The sequence below is a fragment of the Bos indicus x Bos taurus genome, chromosome 10, assembly GCF_003369695.1.
Source record: "Bos indicus x Bos taurus breed Angus x Brahman F1 hybrid chromosome 10, Bos_hybrid_MaternalHap_v2.0, whole genome shotgun sequence".
In the NCBI taxonomy this organism is placed as follows: Eukaryota; Metazoa; Chordata; class Mammalia; order Artiodactyla; family Bovidae; genus Bos; species Bos indicus x Bos taurus.
In genome coordinates, this window is record NC_040085.1 from 76,381,331 (window position 1) to 76,399,264 (window position 17,934).

Genomic DNA, 17,934 nt, shown 5'->3' on the forward strand with positions numbered 1-17,934 from the left:
TTCATATGTGTAGTGTATGCATATTAAGTGTATAGCTCAGTATGTTTTTACATAAAATGTACACCCATTTAATTGCCATCCAGACCAAGAAAGTCCCTCATGCCCCTTTAAAGTCATTATTAGCTATACTTTTACCAAATTTCTCATTGTATACTTCTGTTCAGTTGAATCAGTTGAAGGGAAAGATTTGGCAAAATGCAAGTATTCTGTGAACGTTCTTGGTTTTAGTATAAAGATATTAAATTTACTTGACTGTTCTCTTCTTGAATCCCTTGAAAACAGGTTATAACAAGAACTACTCAGACTTGTTGATTTAGTAACTGTCATGTTGTTATATTTGGATTCCTTAATGTGTTCATGGAATTTGTAGTATTTGTTTATATGATTGTTATAATAGTATAATATATGATGGTTATAAAATTTTAGGGAAATTGTATACCATCTTGAGTATAAGCCCTAAAAACCCCACAGATTTAGAATAGTGTTCTGTTTATAGAGTTTGTGCTAAAAATTCCTTTTTCTTAAATGCCTTAGTTTTTTGTAAAATTATTACTATTTTTAAAAAATGCATTATCACAGCCTACAAAGAACTTTCTGCCTGAAACTCAGGAAAGTACATATTGATGCACTAAGAATTTGACAGGAAGATTTAGGTTGCTCTTTGTTACTATGTTTTATCCTCCAAACTTTCCCTTTATAATCCCTGATAAGTCTACATTTATTTCAGGTAAACTTGACACCTAGTTTTGCTTTGTTTATCACTGGAACGTGTCATGATGCAATAGGAAACTGATAACAATTGTTGACCCAGATTGTCTGCGATTGGAGGCTCTCCCCCTGGGGGCTCAGCAGCCCTGAGCAGGCGCGGGCTTGTGTCCGGCTTGTGTGCACTGGGTGCGCCGCACTCGCTGCAGCCGAGTGTGGCGCTGATGTGTCATGGCCTTCTGGTGAAGGTGACTGATGACTTGTTCTGACAGTATAATTTCATCTGATGGTCTTGCTAGTCTGTGCTGATGGCGTGGCTAGCATTGTGTTTACTTCATGTCATGTTTTCAGATTGGATCTGGCTCCTCTCGTCTTGGAACAGCAGCGACTATTAAAGGTGGGTGTGGTCCCCCTGAATGTTACTTCTGACTTCCCATTCTTTTTCGGTCGTAGTAAAGATAATTAATTGTATCGTGTATTTACATGTAATGAAAAATCATTCTTGAAATTATTTTGTGGATAAAATTATGTATCTTGTATTAAAGATTGCTAGTTTTAAATTGTGGTCCCTTTTCAACATGACTAAGTGACTTTCACTTTTTTTATCATCCAAATTTCATAATAGTATTTTAATCACTTGGATTACACTGTATGAATTGTACATTTTGATCTTTAAGAAACTTCTTTGCTTCTTTGCCTTGAGGGAAAATACTTTCATGGGTTTTAGTGGGGTTCATAGAAAACGAATTTAATGTGAAACCTTTAAATTAGGCACAAATAAGACACTAAAAAAATTTTTTTTCCAATATATCATATATATCTTATTTATTCAATACATCTATGTCAAATAAATTCATTATTATTTTGCCCTGCAATTTTATAACTTTCTGATTTTTCCTGGGAGGGACTTTTAAATTGTTTCAAGTTATTAAATAATTTGCATTTCATTTTTAAAACTTCTGTTGAAAGAAATAGTTGTATTAGTTAGTATTATGAGGCCTTTCCATATTTGGTTTGTAGCATATGTGATCTGACAGTCCACGATGCTTCCTATCAGTTTAATGCATCTTCTTTTATTGTAACCCCTGATACAAAAACTGCTTTAGTTAGTAAATATCTACTGTACTCTCTTATGCCCTTCCTTGTTATGCCACCTGTACAGCTTGTACTTTTAATGTAATGTCTTCTTGGGTCTCTCTTAACTTTGTAGGAGATACAGACACCGCTAAGACTTCTGATGATATCAGTTTAAGTCTGGGCCAGAGCTCTAGTCTTTGTAAGGAGGGAAGTGAAGAACAAGGTAAGAACAATTTACTTCATGGCAGCATCAGGTATTGTGATGACCAGGGTGAGTTTCTGCCATGTGCTGCTCATATTTTGGCAGAAGTTTGTAATAATTTAGTGTGGCTTTCTAGAAACATGGAAATAAACCGATTCGCCAGCAAAGCAGTAGCACAGTGTTATAGGTAATCAGAGCTTTTGGAATCAGCTTCACATGTTCTGCCAAGTAAACAGAGAAACTTTGTGAGCATATGCCCTAGAATGAATATGAGATGGGAGATAAGAATCTGCTATTCCTTTAGTTGGTCAGAGCATCTTGCTTAGCTTACTGATAACCTCGTGTGTAAAGCTGTTCTTTTCCATTCAGTATGACCTCTAAATGCCAACTGCTGCATATGTTGCCTGACTGCAGAAACAACAGTGTGTTTGACAGAGAAATAACTTACTGTTGGACTTACTGAGAAACTGTCTGCCTCCAACATGGTGTCTTGTAGCAGATTTGTAATGTAAATTTTGGTTTTAAGTGATTTTTTTTTTCTCCTTATTCAATTTCATTGTATATGAGTACTTTGGATTTTATAGAGTTCTTTTTTAAACAACTGCCACATTTCTGAGTTTGACTTTTAATTTTCAGACATGAAAGGATGGATATGCCATACCCATTTCCAGTTGAGATTATCCCAGGTTATATAATCAGTGAGCCAGAATTGGATTAGAAACCTGTCTCCCTATTTCCAGCCTGTTTTTTTGTTGTTAGCTTATGGGTGATGTTTGGTAGGCAGGCCAACTGATAAATTTCCTATTATACTTCATTATAAAACTTATTTATAGGGTTACAAATTGATCATTGAATGGAGACATTTTCCCACTAATTTAGTGTTTTACCCAGGTTTGATTCTTTCAAGGATATTTTGTTAGAATTTTAGGTTTATCACTGTAATTGCTTTTGGAGAATTGCAGTACAATTCATAAATTGTACTGCAATTTATGCACAAATAAATAAATAAATCATTATTTATTTGCTTTGGTGGACCACCCCTCACAGCCTGTCCCCTCCCCTCAAAAAATGCAGTTGAATGTACTGTGTGGTCTGAAAGCTATTTTCTTATAAAAGGGAAAGGTGAATTCATCTCTGAGAATCACAGTGTTCTTTTGTATAATACGTAATCAGCAGTGTCTCAGAAACTGGGTAGGTAGTGATCTTAGAGGGGCTAGTGCCGCTGCACTTACGGGTCATAGATCTCTTCATTTTCATCTGGGAAGTACCTTGTGTGAGCAAGAATGTTGTAGTCTGGCAGGTTGGGAATTCTATTCACACAGATCTACCCTGGCAGGTACATATTGACGTAGACAGTGATGACATATATGGTCACTGAGTGCATTCTGTTGTCCTGTGAAGAGTCAGCACACTTCTCCTTTAAAGCTTTGTCAGCCACATGGTCTCTGTTGCAGCTATTCAACTTTGTTGTTGTAGAGTGAAAGAGGCTGTAAACAACCTATAAATGAGTGGGAATGACTGTGTTATACTAAAACTATTTACAAAAGCAGGCAGAAAGCTACTTTGGCTCTACAGGCCTTAGTTAATCAAACCCTGGTTTAGGTCATCTTGCTGTGCATTCACCCAGTTAATCTTCATGACAGACATTTGAAGTTCAATGTTGTTATTCTCACTTTACAGAGGAGTGGAGTTATAAGAAATTTGCCCCAAATCACCCATCTGCAAAGTAGCAGTTGTGTAGTTCAAATCTAGCTCTAAATTCTGCTTTTAATCACTATGCTATACTCCTTTCGTACAGTTTTATAACTTGCTTTTATCATATAACAGTTTCCCCATGTATTTAGCAGTTATTGAGTACTCATGTGTGCCTGATACCATTCTAAGTACTAGAAATCAGTTGGTGAACAGACAGAATTTTCTACCATTGTGGCTTTCATACCCTTAGTATGGAAACATGCTACTGTGAATCACATGTGTATGCAGTAATAGAGATGGGGGATACGGAATGGTGGGGTGGGCGCCGTGGGCATTGTAAGTTTAAATATTACAGAATGGTCGAGGGGAAATCTTGCTGAGAGCAGAGACCTGAAGGAGGAGTGAGCTGCTCAGGATATTTGGGAGGAGGGAGACTGCCTCCATGCAGAGGTACCAGCACAGGCAGAAGTCCCAATGTAGGAACATGCCTGTCAGAATAGTGTGGCCACTACAGACTGAGTGAGGGGCCAAATTAGAGTCTTGTAAGCTGTTTTATTTACTTTTTAAAAATGTTATTCCTCTGACTGTCCTGGGCCCTTGTTAGGGCATGCAGGATCTTTAGTTGTGGTATGCAGACTCCTAGTTGCAGCATGTGGGATCTAGTTCCCTGACGAGGCGTCGAACCCAGGCCCTCTTCATTGGGAGCGCAGAGGCACTGGACCACCAGGGAAGTCCCTTGTAAGCCATTTTAGAGATTTTGCTTTCAGTTTCCAATGAGATGAACAGCTGTATAGAGTTTTGAGCAGAGAAATATCATCGTCTCTATTACATTGTAATAGTCATTTTGGCTCCTGTATTGTTTGAGTGTATATTAAAAGGGGCAGAGGCTGATGTAGTTGGCAGATTATTGCAATAATCAGAGCACAGATCAGGGTAGTGAGAAGTGGTCTGACTATGTGTGCTTAGTCGCTCACTTGTGTCCAACTCTTTGCAACCCCATGGGCTGTAGCCTCCAGGCACCTCTGTCCATGGGAATTCTCCAGGCAAGAATCCTAGAGTAGGTTGCCATGCCCTCCTCCAGGGGATCTTCCCAACCCAGGGATTGAACCCAGGTCTCCTGCATTGCAGGTGGATTCTTTACCAGCTGAGCCACCTGGGAAGCCCGGTCTGACTGTGGCAAATGTTAACGAAAGGATATGATGAATTTGGAAATAGCACGTGAAAGAAATAGTAGTCATACATGACTCTAAGATTTTGGGGTTAAATCATGGGGAGGATGGATTCTCCATTAACTGAAAAGGAGAAAGCTGAGAAGGGGCAGATTTAGAAGTGGGGAGATCATGGTGAAGGGCAGGAGAAGGGGTTCATTTTGGGCCTATCAGGTATGAGTTGCTATAGGATCTCTAAACAACAGTAATTAGTAGATAATTAGATAGGCTTGGATTTTAGATAAGAAATCTGGGTTGAGGTTTTAAAATAGGAGTTTTCAGTATATAAATTAAAAAAAAAAGATTCAGTTATGTCAGACGTGGGGTTGGGTTAATATGAAGTTCATGAACTAGCAGGGAATGCCTGTTGGGTTAGCTGGGCCTGGAGTGCAGGCAGCATGGCTCCCTGATCCCGATCCCTGTAGGTCTGGGCTGCGGTTTGGCACCACCTAGTGGCTGTTGTTCATCCTGGCTTAAATAGCTGAGGCTCTGCTCGCTCTCTGGCTGCTTTGGATTTACAGGACAGTGACCTTTAGTTAGTTGGTTAGCAGTTAGTTGACTAGTTGGCACTCATTTTATCAGCCTGATTCAGGATGATTGGGAGAAAACTGAGGTTGTGGGCATGTGTCAGGTATGTGTTCTAAGAGGGGATTTTCTGCAGTTTCCCTCCTCAGCTTCACTCATGTCTTCACTACCCAAGATCAGAACTCTAGTCCATCCCTGTGTGAGTACTGAGGCCAGGTAGAAGATGGAGAAACTAATTACAAGGTATTTCTGAATTTTAGTTATTATGGGGCCAGAAAATTGGATGAGACGTATGAGAGAGGTATAGGTAGAAAAATGAAGGAGTTCCAACAGTCGAGCTCTGAGCCACTGCAGTCTGATAAATCCAGGAGACTGAATTGGAGCAACTGGTGAGGTAGAGGGGCGTGTCCCCACATCTCAGGGAGAGTGATCAGCTTTGTCAGATGTTGCTGGTAGGCCAAGTTATATGAGACTGAGACTTGACCATTGAACTTCACAGCACAGAGGATGTTGGTGACCTTGATAGCTTCTTAATGGGTGGGAGTAGAATACATGTCAGAAGAGAATAATTGAAAACAATGATTATAGACTACTTTTTGGTGAATTTCATCTGAGGTTGTTATAAAACTCCTTAAAACAAAAAACTATAAAAACATGCCATAAAAAGGTTGAATAAATTATATTGTCTTAATAATAACACTATGCAGGTACTAAAATGTATTCAAAGATTACACAATAATATGAGAAAATATTTAAAGTGAAAAAGATGGCACTATATAAAAAACATGACTGGTCTTCCCTGGTGGCTCAGTGGTGAAGAGTCTGCCTCCTCTGATTCAGGAGGATCCTTCATGCCTCGGAGTGGCTAAGCCCACACGCCACAGCTGTTGAGCCTGTGCTCTAGAACCTGGGAGCCACAACAACTAAGCCCACATACCGCAATGGCTGAGGCCCATGAGCCCTAGAGCGCGCCTCTGCAACAAGAGAAGCCACCACAATGAGAAGCCCACACATTGCAACTAGGAATGGCCCCACTCGCCACAACTAGAGAAAGGCCCGTGCAGCAGCAGAGATCCAGCAGAGCCAAAAAACTGTTTATAAATAAAATTATTTTAAAAAATATGATTCCATTCTGTAAGAGTTTAAGAGAATACTAAGAGTATGTGTGCATATGTTCCTAGGAATGTTGAAAGTAATAAACTGTATTTAGCCATAAAAGAGAATAAAGTCCTGATACATAATATAGCATGCAAAGTGAAAGAAGTCAGATGAAAAAAGTCACATTGGAACATTATATAGTTCCATTTACGTGCAAAATAGGCAAATGCATAGGGACAGGAGTGGTTGCCAGGGGCTGAAGAAGGACATGAGTATAATGGGTTTGTTTTTTTTTGGGTTGATGCAGATGTTCTAGAATTAGACAGTGGACATGAGTGCCCAAATCTGAATGTACTAAAAACCACTGAATTTTATTCTTAAAAGGGTGAATTTTATGACATGTAAATTATATCACAATAAAAAGGAAAAAAGTGATACACCAAAAAATATTAACAGTTATCTCAGTGGCAGAAATTTAAATCATTTTCTTCCTCATACTTTACTAGATTTTATAGAATTAACATTTTACTTTTATCAACAAAAATCGTAACTTCCTCCTCTCTTCTAGATCATCCCCAGCAATTATAAAAAACAAACTGCTTTATTTCTTTTATATTCGTAAAAAAATCCACATCTCTTCCTTTATCCTCACTTCTTCTGTTACCTATCACCTTGTATCTCTGGTGTCCTTTACATGAATAATCTTTTTCAGAACCTTGTACAAATATCTGATTTTATCTTTTAGCAGGAATTTCTAGAAGTAGATTATTGATCAAAGGGTATGTATGCTTCTTGAAGGTTTTTGGTTACCTTGCCAGATTTCTTTGTAGAAGGTTGGTTGCGCCAGTTTGCACACCATGAGTAGTGTGTAAGATGCCTTTCTTAATCTGAATACTACTAGTAGCAATCACTGGAAGAAAGCTTAACTAGGTGAAAGATAGTATCTCTCTGGGTTGATTTGATCCTGTCTTTGACAGTATTGCTACCAGGAAGAAAAAATGTCTTAAGAAAGCATGTTTACTTAAAATTTCCTAAAACCACCTAAAATTCTTCCTGACAGAGTCAAACTTATTATGATATGTTTATTTAGCAATACTAGAAAAAACAAATGTATTAAATTAAATTTGGCTTTGTCTTTTAAAATGAAAAACTTAAATTTCTGCTTCATTAATGCCTTGGGAGTTGGTATTTTTTTAAAGTCTATTGTATATTAGAATTGGTGATTTTCAACTACTTGCTCAGTTAAGTTTTTGTTTTATAAAATATCCTTGAAATGTGAATATTACATCAGTCCATAATTGCTTAATAGGGATATATATTGAGAGTTTTTAAAAATAACATTATAAATTAATACTATAGAAAAGTAAATGGTTTTTAAATTTGGGTTTTTTAGAGAATATAAGAACCCAACTATAGTGGTACAGTTTTGAACAGATGAAAAGAATATTGGTTTCACTTATCTTGAGGACTTTAAGACACAAGATAAAGCCTAATAGGTCATTTATAAAATCACAGTTTATATGGTACCTTCTAGAGAGTATCTCTAGTTTAGATTTTTAGTTGTTTACATCTAACTTATATTAAGCTTTTTTTGAAGTCCGTAAATATTTCTAGAAGTCATTCTTAATTTATATTAATCTTAGGGGGAAAATTATGCTTTTATTATTTAAAGTAACTACTGGGAAGAGTCTGACTTATTATAGACTCTGTTACTGTATTTTTCTTATTCAGTTATGACAAATAAGACAATAATACTTCTTTTTATTGAAGTAACAGCAAACTCAAACAGCAATCCTTGTCTATTAAAAGGTATATAAAAAAAATCAGCTATTGTACAGTTTGGTTGTCAAGCTATGTTTCAAGATAAATGACAGTGTAGGTAGGTGGGTAGATGGGCTTATTTATATTTTTATCTATCTTTATGTGTGTATAGTATATATGACAACTCATGTCACTAATCTCTGCCCTAAATGAAGGGTTAAAGGAATAATCTTACAGATATAGGGGGGATATGTATTTTTTTTTTCATGAAGCATTTTTAATTGCTGCATCAGTGGTAAAAGATAAAATGTATTTTGCCCTGTAATTATTATTTTAATACTTTCAACCATTGTGAACAGGAAGACATCTTCTGTCATTATACCATATCTTGTATGGGCCTTGGTCAACCTTCTGATTTTTTTTGTTTGTTTCTGATTACTCTGTTTTTGTGGATTTGAAAAATCAATTATATTAGTTTTTCAAACAGACTTTAAATTTAGTTAGGTAAAATAATGATAGCTACCATTAATTGTGCCAGGCATTGTGTTAAGCAAGTATGTTATTAACTCAGTTATCCCATGGTAAGATTGATATCACATTTTACAGATGAGGAAGCAGAGGCTTGAAAAGGTAACCCACCTTTACCCAGTTACTAAGTTAGGGACAGAACTTACCCAGAAATCCAGGTCTGTTTTAAATGTAATCCTTGGTTGCTTCTTATTTTATTGTTGATAGTCCACAGAATTTTCTGAGGTTCGTTGAAGATTTGGAAGTTCAGTTCATTCCATTGGTAGAATGCTTTCTTTCTTTAGCCGGGAAATAGAAAGAAGCCCTTTGGAATGACTGGCCAACTGTTATTCAGTGAGCTACTGGGAAATAGTTTATGCTTAATTTATGGTACACTGTGAATTCTTTCCCTTGTTAGACAGTAGAAAAACAGATTATAGATTTGTGTTAACATTTCCAAATATATGTTTGAAACAGATTTGGCAGCTGACCGGAAGCTCTTCCGCCTGGTCTCCAATGATTCCTTCATCTCCATTCAGCCGTCCTTATCCTCATGTGGACAGGACTTACCAAGGGACTTCAGTGACAAAGTGAGCCTGCCAAGTCACAGCCACCACCACCACGTCGAGCAGTCTCTGTCCAATGCCTGTGACACAGAAGTAGCTTCTCTTGTCCCTTTGCATTCACACTCTTACAGGAAAGATCACCGCCCGCGGGGTGTACCACGGACTTCTAGCTCTGCTGTGGCTTTTCCAGACACCTCCCTGAATGACTTTCCTCTGTATCAGCAAAGGCGTGGGTTGGATCCTGTTAGTGAGTTAGAATCTTCCAAGCCTCATTCTGGATCCAAAGAATCCTTGGTGGAAAATTCGTGTTTACCTGGGGAATTTCAGCTGGTTGGCGAGCTGAAAAACAGTAATTCTCAGCCACCTACCAGAAGTGGGAAGAGCAAACCCTTGAACGCAGACAAAAGCATGGACAGCTTGCGAAGCCTGAGCACGCGCAGCAGTGGCTCAACGGAGAGCTACTGCAGCGGGACTGACCGGGATACCCACAGCACCGTCAGCAGCTACAAAAGTGAGCAGACCAGCTCCACTCACATCGAGAGCATCTTGTCAGAGCACGAGGAGTCTCCCCAGGTGGCAAAGAAGAGCAGTCAGAAGAAAGAGGACTGTGCTGAGGCAGAGGACAAAAATAGCTGTGCTGGTGGCAAAAGGACTAGCAGTGAAAAGACCGCCGTGGACGAGAGTACGAACAGTGGCGTTCAGGGGGCCAAGGAGTCTAACGGCTCTGATGATGTGCACAATCAGAAAGGTCTCAGCACCTCTGCATCTGAAGAAGCCAATAAAAACCCCCATGCAAATGAATTCACTTCACAGGGGGACACACCGCTTGGGAAGACTGCTGAAAACCGAGAGGAGGAGGGTGAGAAGCCAGCTGTGTCAGTGGACGCGAAAGTTAGCAAAGATGTTGGTGGAAAGCAGAAGGAAGGGGATGTGCGACCTAAATCCTCCAGCCTGATCCACCGGACAGCCTCTGCCCATAAGTCAGGCAGGAGACGGACAGGGAAAAAACGGGCCAGCAGTTTCGATTCAAGTCGGCATAGGGACTACGTGTCCTTTCGAGGTGTTTCTGGTACCAAGCCGCACAGTGCTATATTCTGTCACGATGAGGACTCCAGTGACCAAAGTGACTTGAGCAGAGCATCCAGCGTTCAGTCTGCTCACCAGTTTGGCAGCGATAGCTCTTCTAGCACCACTTCTCATTCTTGTCAGTCTCCTGAGGGCAGATACAGTGCCCTAAAGACCAGACACGCCCCTAAGGAAAGGGGTACCGACTCTGAGCATGCACACAAAGCCCACTTGGGGCCTGAAGGAACTGGCAAAAAGCGGACAGCACGGCGGACTTCCAGCACAAATAGTGCCAAGACTCGGGCCCGAGTGTTGAGCCTGGACAGCAGCACTGTAGCGTGTCTGAATGACTCCAGTAGGCTAATGGCGCCTGAAAGCGTAAAACCCTTAACCACTTCAAAATCCGATCTGGAGGCCAAAGAAGGAGAGGTGCTAGATGAGCTATCTTTATTGGGACGGGCTTCCCAGTTAGAGACTGTCACTCGATCTAGGAATAGCTTGCCAAGCCAGGTTGCTTTTCCTGAAGGTGAAGAGCAAGACGCAGTCAGTGGAGGTAAGTAAATTGCAGGAGGAGATTGACCCAAGAATTTCTGCAGTTTTCGATGCTGTTGATTGGAGTACTACTACTTCGAGTATATTTTGTGTTAACAGCCGCATATCTACTATGTTGTTAAAATAAACTGTCTTTCCATGAAGAAGAAGATGGTTATCTTAAAAAAGGTTTTGATGTGAACACCAAGGAAATGTTTTTTTGTTGTATTACATATCAGTTTGTTCTTCATGACACTCACCTTTTCTAAGCCATTTGCCACCTGTTAATGTTTTACCAGGAATAACAAAAAAATTGGTCCCCTTCCTCCTTTGTACAACCACAGTAACAACAAAATGTAGAATTTTATTAGGGCACCAAGCCATTTTTAGTTATCTCTTATACAGCGTGTGCCACTGAACTTTGAGAATGAGATCTCTCAACCTGTTACATAAGATTTTTCCAAATATTACTTTAGCTCTATGTACTTTGAAAACATACGGCTTTTTTCTTTGTTTCTTAGGTTTTATTTCTCGCTTACTCAAGTTTTAGTCATTAAACTGTTTTTCTGTAACTTCACATTAAAGTTTATTAATCTGCGTTTGTAGTTTATTATCCATTAGTGGATATATGATGCTCCGTGTGATAACAGTGATAGTGCTTGGGTTAAAGCACTAGCTTACTGATTTCTGGTTTATGGGGAATTGTGCAAAATTCAGTAGGTGATTTTGTATTGTCAGTGTGTATTGGCCATTTTGTTTATTTCAGAGTTGTCTCTTGGTATTTCCTCCTGCCCAAATATTTGCTTATTCTGTTTTGGTTATTATGGAGTCTCATTCTTGAATCGAATCAGAAGAATGAAGTCCTCTATTGCTGGCACATGACTTTTTTATCATCTATCTCATATCCTTTAATAAAGCTTATGTCTTTGGCTTTATAGTTTACAGTCTATTGGTGTAGTAACATTTAGTCTTTTATAAAAAGTTAAGCTGAGTGTTTGTTTACACAAACATACTGAAACAAGGAACATGCTTTTTCTCAAAGAATTCTAATTTTACCCACAATTTTTTAAGTCCATAATGTGGTAAACATTCTCTTGCATCTTTTGGTATAGTTTATAACAAAGATTAATTTCTAATAGGAATGTAAAAAGTGATCTTTAGTGCCTAAGGAAGAAACTAGTCTGACTTAAATATTGAGAACTAAATATATCTGAAGTGATTATAATCATTTGGTAACAATATAGTAATTAACTTCTCTTGAGTCTTTGATGTGGCTGTCAATCTGTTTTTTGTAACAGGTCTGAAAGTCTTTTAATGATTTCTCACACAAATCATGTGTTTGCGATATGTAGGAAACCATTGGGTTTTAAATGATAGCTTAATTTTTACTGAAAGTGTGATTAAAATAAATTCTAAGAACATGCAATGATAGAAAACTATTGCTGTTCTAAATGTTGTTGAAATGTAAGTAAAAAGATAGTACATCTTATGCTTTTGTATTAAAAATGCCATTTCCTTTTCATAGGGAATGTGGGGTGTTCTGTTTTTTTTTTTTTAGGAAAAGTTACATGAGGTCTTATTTGCTCTTTGATTAATATGAGCCCTCATTTTTCCAGATTTCAGCTTTTGTTTTGTTTGTGTTATTTTTTTTTAAAAAGCAAACCATCCACTATTAATAAAAAAAAAACAAATAAGGAACTAAAAATTTCCATTTATTTCACTTTGGTGGAAAAAATTTAATCATCTGTGGGCTGTTAAAAACATTCTTTTGCCAAAGGAAGACACTGTTGGAACTGTTTTTATATGAGCTTCATTGTGTTTAGAATAAAAATAAGAACAAAACTAAACTGCTTAAATATATTGGATTTATATTTAGTTTGTTTTCATCTCATTTTGTTAGTGTCTTGGTTTCTTGGAAGATTGGAGGTGGTGGAAGGCAATGTATTTTGGTTTTCATTATTTAAAAGTTATATAGAATCTCAAATACTTTGTAAAATGTGTTATATTTATTGTTAGTTTTTTGGGTTTTTAAATTTTTGATAATTAGGAGACATTTTTCTTCGCATCTGTTCTACTTTCTGTACTCCTGAAATGTGTCAGTACAACAGAGGATACAGCTTGACCATGTATATGGCTATACATTAACTGTAATGTATACATTATACATTAACTATATATTAACTATAATGTACAGCCATACTGACCATTAGATTTTATCCTAATGAATTGGGATGTGTTGCTGAGCTTTCCAGTGGTTTCTTTTTGTCTTCTTTTTGTCTTATCTTTAAACTGGATGGTGTTGGTCCTGTGGAAGGATGAAACTAAGGAAATGTACTTTAAAGTACTAAAATAAACTAAAATGGGTTGCCTAATATAGTGACATGGAGTCATACATCCTTGTCAGTATATGGGCTCACTATTGTCATGACTCTGGGAAAGCTGCTTACCTTCTTAAGCCTTGACTTCCTCATCTTAAAATGGAGATGATAGTGATATCTATCCTATAGAGGTTTTATGAGGACTGAAGGCTTTAATAGATTTAAAATGCTTACAACAGTGCCTGGTACATAGTAAAAGCTTATTAATAGCACTGATGCTTCTGTTTCACTGGATTTCCCTGATAGCTCAGTTGGTAAAGAATCTGCCTGCAATGCAGGAGGCCCCAGTTTGATTCCTGGGTTTGGAAGATTCCCTGGAGAAGGGATAGGCTACCCACTCCAGTATTCTTGGGCTTCCCTGGTGGCTCAAGAATCCACCTGCAATGCAGGAGACCTGGATTTGATACCTGGGTTGGGAAGATCCCCTGGAGAAGGGAAAGGCTATCTACTCAAGTATTCTGGCCTGGAAAATTCCATGGACTGTATAGTCCATGGGGTTGCAAAGAGTTGGACCCGACTGAGCGACGTTCACTTCACTTCTGTTTCACTGACCAGTCTGTTCTGCTACTCATGTGTATCCTGTCCTGAAGAAAATGATTAAATATAGAAATACATTAGAGATACTCTCATTGTGCCATTTTGAAACTGAATAATAGTAAAAATAAAAAATCTGAATTCTTAATTTCTTGCATAATACCAAAAAGAAAAACCTTAATCTGATATAATATTACAGATTTTAATCTCATCTTGGCAGCAATACATGCGTAGCCTATCTTCTGGTACTCATTCATATAACAAGTGATTGTTTTCATAGGACTTCTCACTATTAATCTAATACTTTGATTAAAATTGGGTGTCATCAATAATGTTCTGTGATTGCTTAGGTAGGAAAAAAGTTTTATGTTCAAGCTATTTTCTTTGTTGATCTCTTGTTTTTGCATTTAATTTTTCTTTTATAATTATAAAGCGTATCTTTAATAACTTATGACTGGTATTTTAAAAATAAAAAAGTACAGACAAATTATATATGACAGAAAAGTATCCTGTTTTCTTTTGAATCACTTAATCTTATTTACCGCCTGATTCAACAGACTGAAGAACAATCAGAATAGAAAGATTTATGTTCATTCCTTTATTTGTATTATTTTTTTCTCAATTTCTTAACCTCTGTTTTTCTGTGTGAGAAAATTATTTTAAATGTAATAGTTGGGTTCTGAAGGCATGAAATAAGATCCTGTTATTATAATTTTGTGTTGGGAATCAATGATAGTCTTCTGTCAAGGGATTGTCACTATATAAAGAAAAGCCAAATTTTCTTGATGACAGTTTGTGAGGGTGTGTACCATACATATAAATTTGATCCTAAGTATCATTAAAAGAAAAGACAAACACCACTGAACCAAAAAGAGTATGTGAATTAAAGCTTTTGTATTTTACTGAATAGAGGGACTGTAAATTCTAATAGATTTAATTTTCTCATTTCCCAGTTCACATGGGAAGTTAGAAGAAGAAAATAAATAGAAAGGGAGGTGTTCCTGTCGAGGCTAAAACTGATGGCAGCAGAAGAAATGCACTGCTGACTCTATAGAAGCTGGAATAACCATACAAACCAATGCTAGAAACACGTGGTAGGAGGTCGTTAACTGCAGGGGCGAACTGCTTGTTCAAGGACATCATAATATCATAACTTAATGCTGTATTGCAGTATAACTCACTAATAAATGTGTATGTGACTAAGGAAGGTTTATATTTTATTTAGTCTATACTGAGAAGAAAGCTTAGGCGTATAAAACCACATCAAAGAGTGTTCATTAGATGTAATAAACAGGTTTGGATCCTTGAGTTACTTGGAAAAATTATCTTAAGTGTTAAGAGGCATTTTATTGATGAGGCAAATAAGGTTTATATATCAGATTCCCCAGATCAGCCCATGCTTTCTAATACCAGTAATGTTCTGTTTAAGGAATCAAACAGTTACATTTTAATGCCATCTCTAATTACTACCTGGATAATCCGGCAAGCCATTAAACCTGTGTCTCAATTTCCTCAATTGTAAACCAGTAGTAGTAACTGTTCAGGTCGTCTCACAGTTAATGATCAGATTCTAACAAGCTTCCATGTATAAAACTTCTTTGTATATTTATTATGAAAACTAAGACAGTGATGCCTTTTAATCATTTGTAAGGAAGTTTTCCATTTTAAATGTCATTTCAAGTATATATTCAAATATATATTCTTGAAATATATATTCTTCACTAATGATGCCTTATTAGGTGAATCTCCTGAAGATATATTCAAAAATGTTTCTGAGTGCAGTTTTCCGGAAGAGAGGGTCTGTCAGACCATTCACAAAGGATTTAAAAAGAGTAGGAACCACCTATAAAAGTAAGTAATCCTTAAACTCTGTCTTTTAGGAACTGTTCTGTGTGATAATGACTCCAGAGTATCATTTAATTTCATCTACCAAACTGTATTTGATTGACTGCCTGGGATTATGGAAAGTATCGATAAGGATATGCAAATTCTCAGTACAGCTAATAATTGTTGTTTGCTATTGTTGCTGGTTTATGGGTCAAAAAATAATGTAGTCCTTTAAAATGTTCTCATAGATAGAAATTATTTAAATTCAGAATGAATGGTTAGAAGTTGTGCAGTAGATTCTTGTTCTTTGGCCTCCCAGAAAATGATGCTTATAAGCATTTGTTTCTATATTAAAACAAAATCTTTGCATGCTGATATTAGTATCATTCTTGACTGACATGGAAATAAAAAAGGAAAGAATGGATTTCATGCCTAGACTAGAATATTTCCTTTAAAAGAATTCTTTGATTTGCATTTCTTCATATAGTAACTTAATTATTAAGTAAAATAATTTTTTACCTTGAAGAATATTTCAGTGTATTTCAGAATATTTGCATATATATTAATTTTCTGAAATGTGTGTATGTATGTTTCATATTTTCATCATTTTTCGTTAAAGAATTTTCTTAAGCCACTTGCTTGTGATCTATTTGTGGTACCAAAACACATTTTTATTTTCATGACTTTCCCAAATTTACTCCTTTTTCCTCAATAGACACTCCCCACTGAAAACAACACCTTTCTTGAGCAGTTTCTTCTACATTTTTATTCATTTAATAGTGATTGAGCTATTACAAGAGACTAGCTTTAGCAGTATGTAACAATTAGAAAGTAACAAACTACATATGGATCCTTCAAGTAATCAGCTGAATTATTCACATCATTTTTAAGTGGCATTTTTTTTCTATATGTATCTTTGCTCAAAACTTTCCAATTGTTGAGATACAAAACCTGCACCTCCTACTTCACCAAATCATGCTCTTTTGTGCCATCCCAGCTCCAAAATCACTGCAGATGGTGACTGCAGCCATGAAATTCAAAGACACTTACTCCTTGGAAGGAAAGTTATGACCAACCTAGATAGCATGTTCAAAAGCAGAGACATTACTTTGCCAACAAAGGTCCGTCTAGTCAAGGCTATGGTTTTTCCTGTGGTCATGTATGGATGTGAGTTGGACTGTGAAGAAAGCTAAGCGCCGAAGAATTGATGCTTTTGAACTGTGGTGTTGGAGAAGACTCTTGAGAGTCCCTTGGACTGCAAGGAGATCCAACCAGTCCATTCTGAAGGAGATCAGCCCTGGGATTTCTTTGGAAGGAATGATGCTAAAGCTGAAACTCGAATACTTTGGCCACCTCATGAGAAGAGTTGACTCATTGGAAAAGACTCTGATGCTGGGAGGTATTGGGGGCAGGAGGAGAAGGGGACGACAGAGGATGAGATGGCTGGATTGCGGCATCACCGACTCGATGGACATGAGTTTGAGTGAACTCCGGGAGTTGGTGATGGACAGGGAAGCCTGGCATGCTGCAATTCATGGAGTCACAAAAAGTCTGACACGACTGAGCTGAACTGAACTGAGTCCTCCTAAAAGTATATTAGTGCTTTTTTTTAAAGTCTTTATTGTATTTGTTACAACGTTGCTTCCGTTTTTGTTTTGTTTTTAATTGCTTCCACTTAAAAATGTTTTGGTTTCTTGGCCTGCACACATGTGGGGTCCTAGCTCCCTCGACCAGGGATTGAACCCACAATCCCTGCGTTGGAAGGCAAAGTGTTAACCGCTGGACAGCTGGGGAATTCCCATATTAGTGCTTTTTTAATGCTTTGCCCGTTTTCATTCACATAGTAAAACAAACTGATGATCTATTCTTTTAATTATTTGGTGCTCAGCTTTCTTCACAGTCCAACTGTCACATCCATACATGACCACAGTAAAAACCATAGCCTTGATTAGACGGACCTTTGTTGGCAAAGTAATGTCTGCTTTTTAATATGCTGTCTAGGTTGGTCATAACTTTCCTTCGAAGGAGTAAGCATCTTTTAATTTCATGGCTGTAATCACCATCTGTAGTGATTTTGGAGCCCAAGAAAATAAAGTCAGCCACTGTTTTCCCATCTGTTTGCCATGAAGTGATGGAAGCAGATGCCATGATGCCATTTTCTGAAGGTTGAGCTTTAAGCCAACTTTTTCATTCTCCTCTTTCACTTTCATCAAGAGGTTCTTTAGTTCTTCTTCACTTTCTGCCATAAGGGTGGT

At 37.4% G+C, this 17,934-nt stretch overlaps 1 protein-coding gene across 6 annotated transcripts in view; it reads left to right on the forward strand.

The window, feature by feature from the left end:
* The window catches only part of PCNX1 (pecanex 1), a 184,376-nt gene that overhangs the window by 48,737 nt on the left and 117,705 nt on the right, over positions 1-17,934 (forward strand). For 5 of the 6 annotated variants that reach the window (XM_027552305.1, XM_027552307.1, XM_027552306.1 and 2 more), the window contains exons 4-6: positions 1,057-1,102; positions 1,916-2,005; positions 9,256-10,962. In XM_027552305.1, the coding sequence (XP_027408106.1) occupies positions 1,057-1,102; positions 1,916-2,005; positions 9,256-10,962 (1,843 nt within the window). The remainder of the gene's footprint in view (positions 1-1,056; positions 1,103-1,915; positions 2,006-9,255; positions 10,963-17,934) is intronic. The other variant, XM_027552310.1, reaches the window with a different exon arrangement.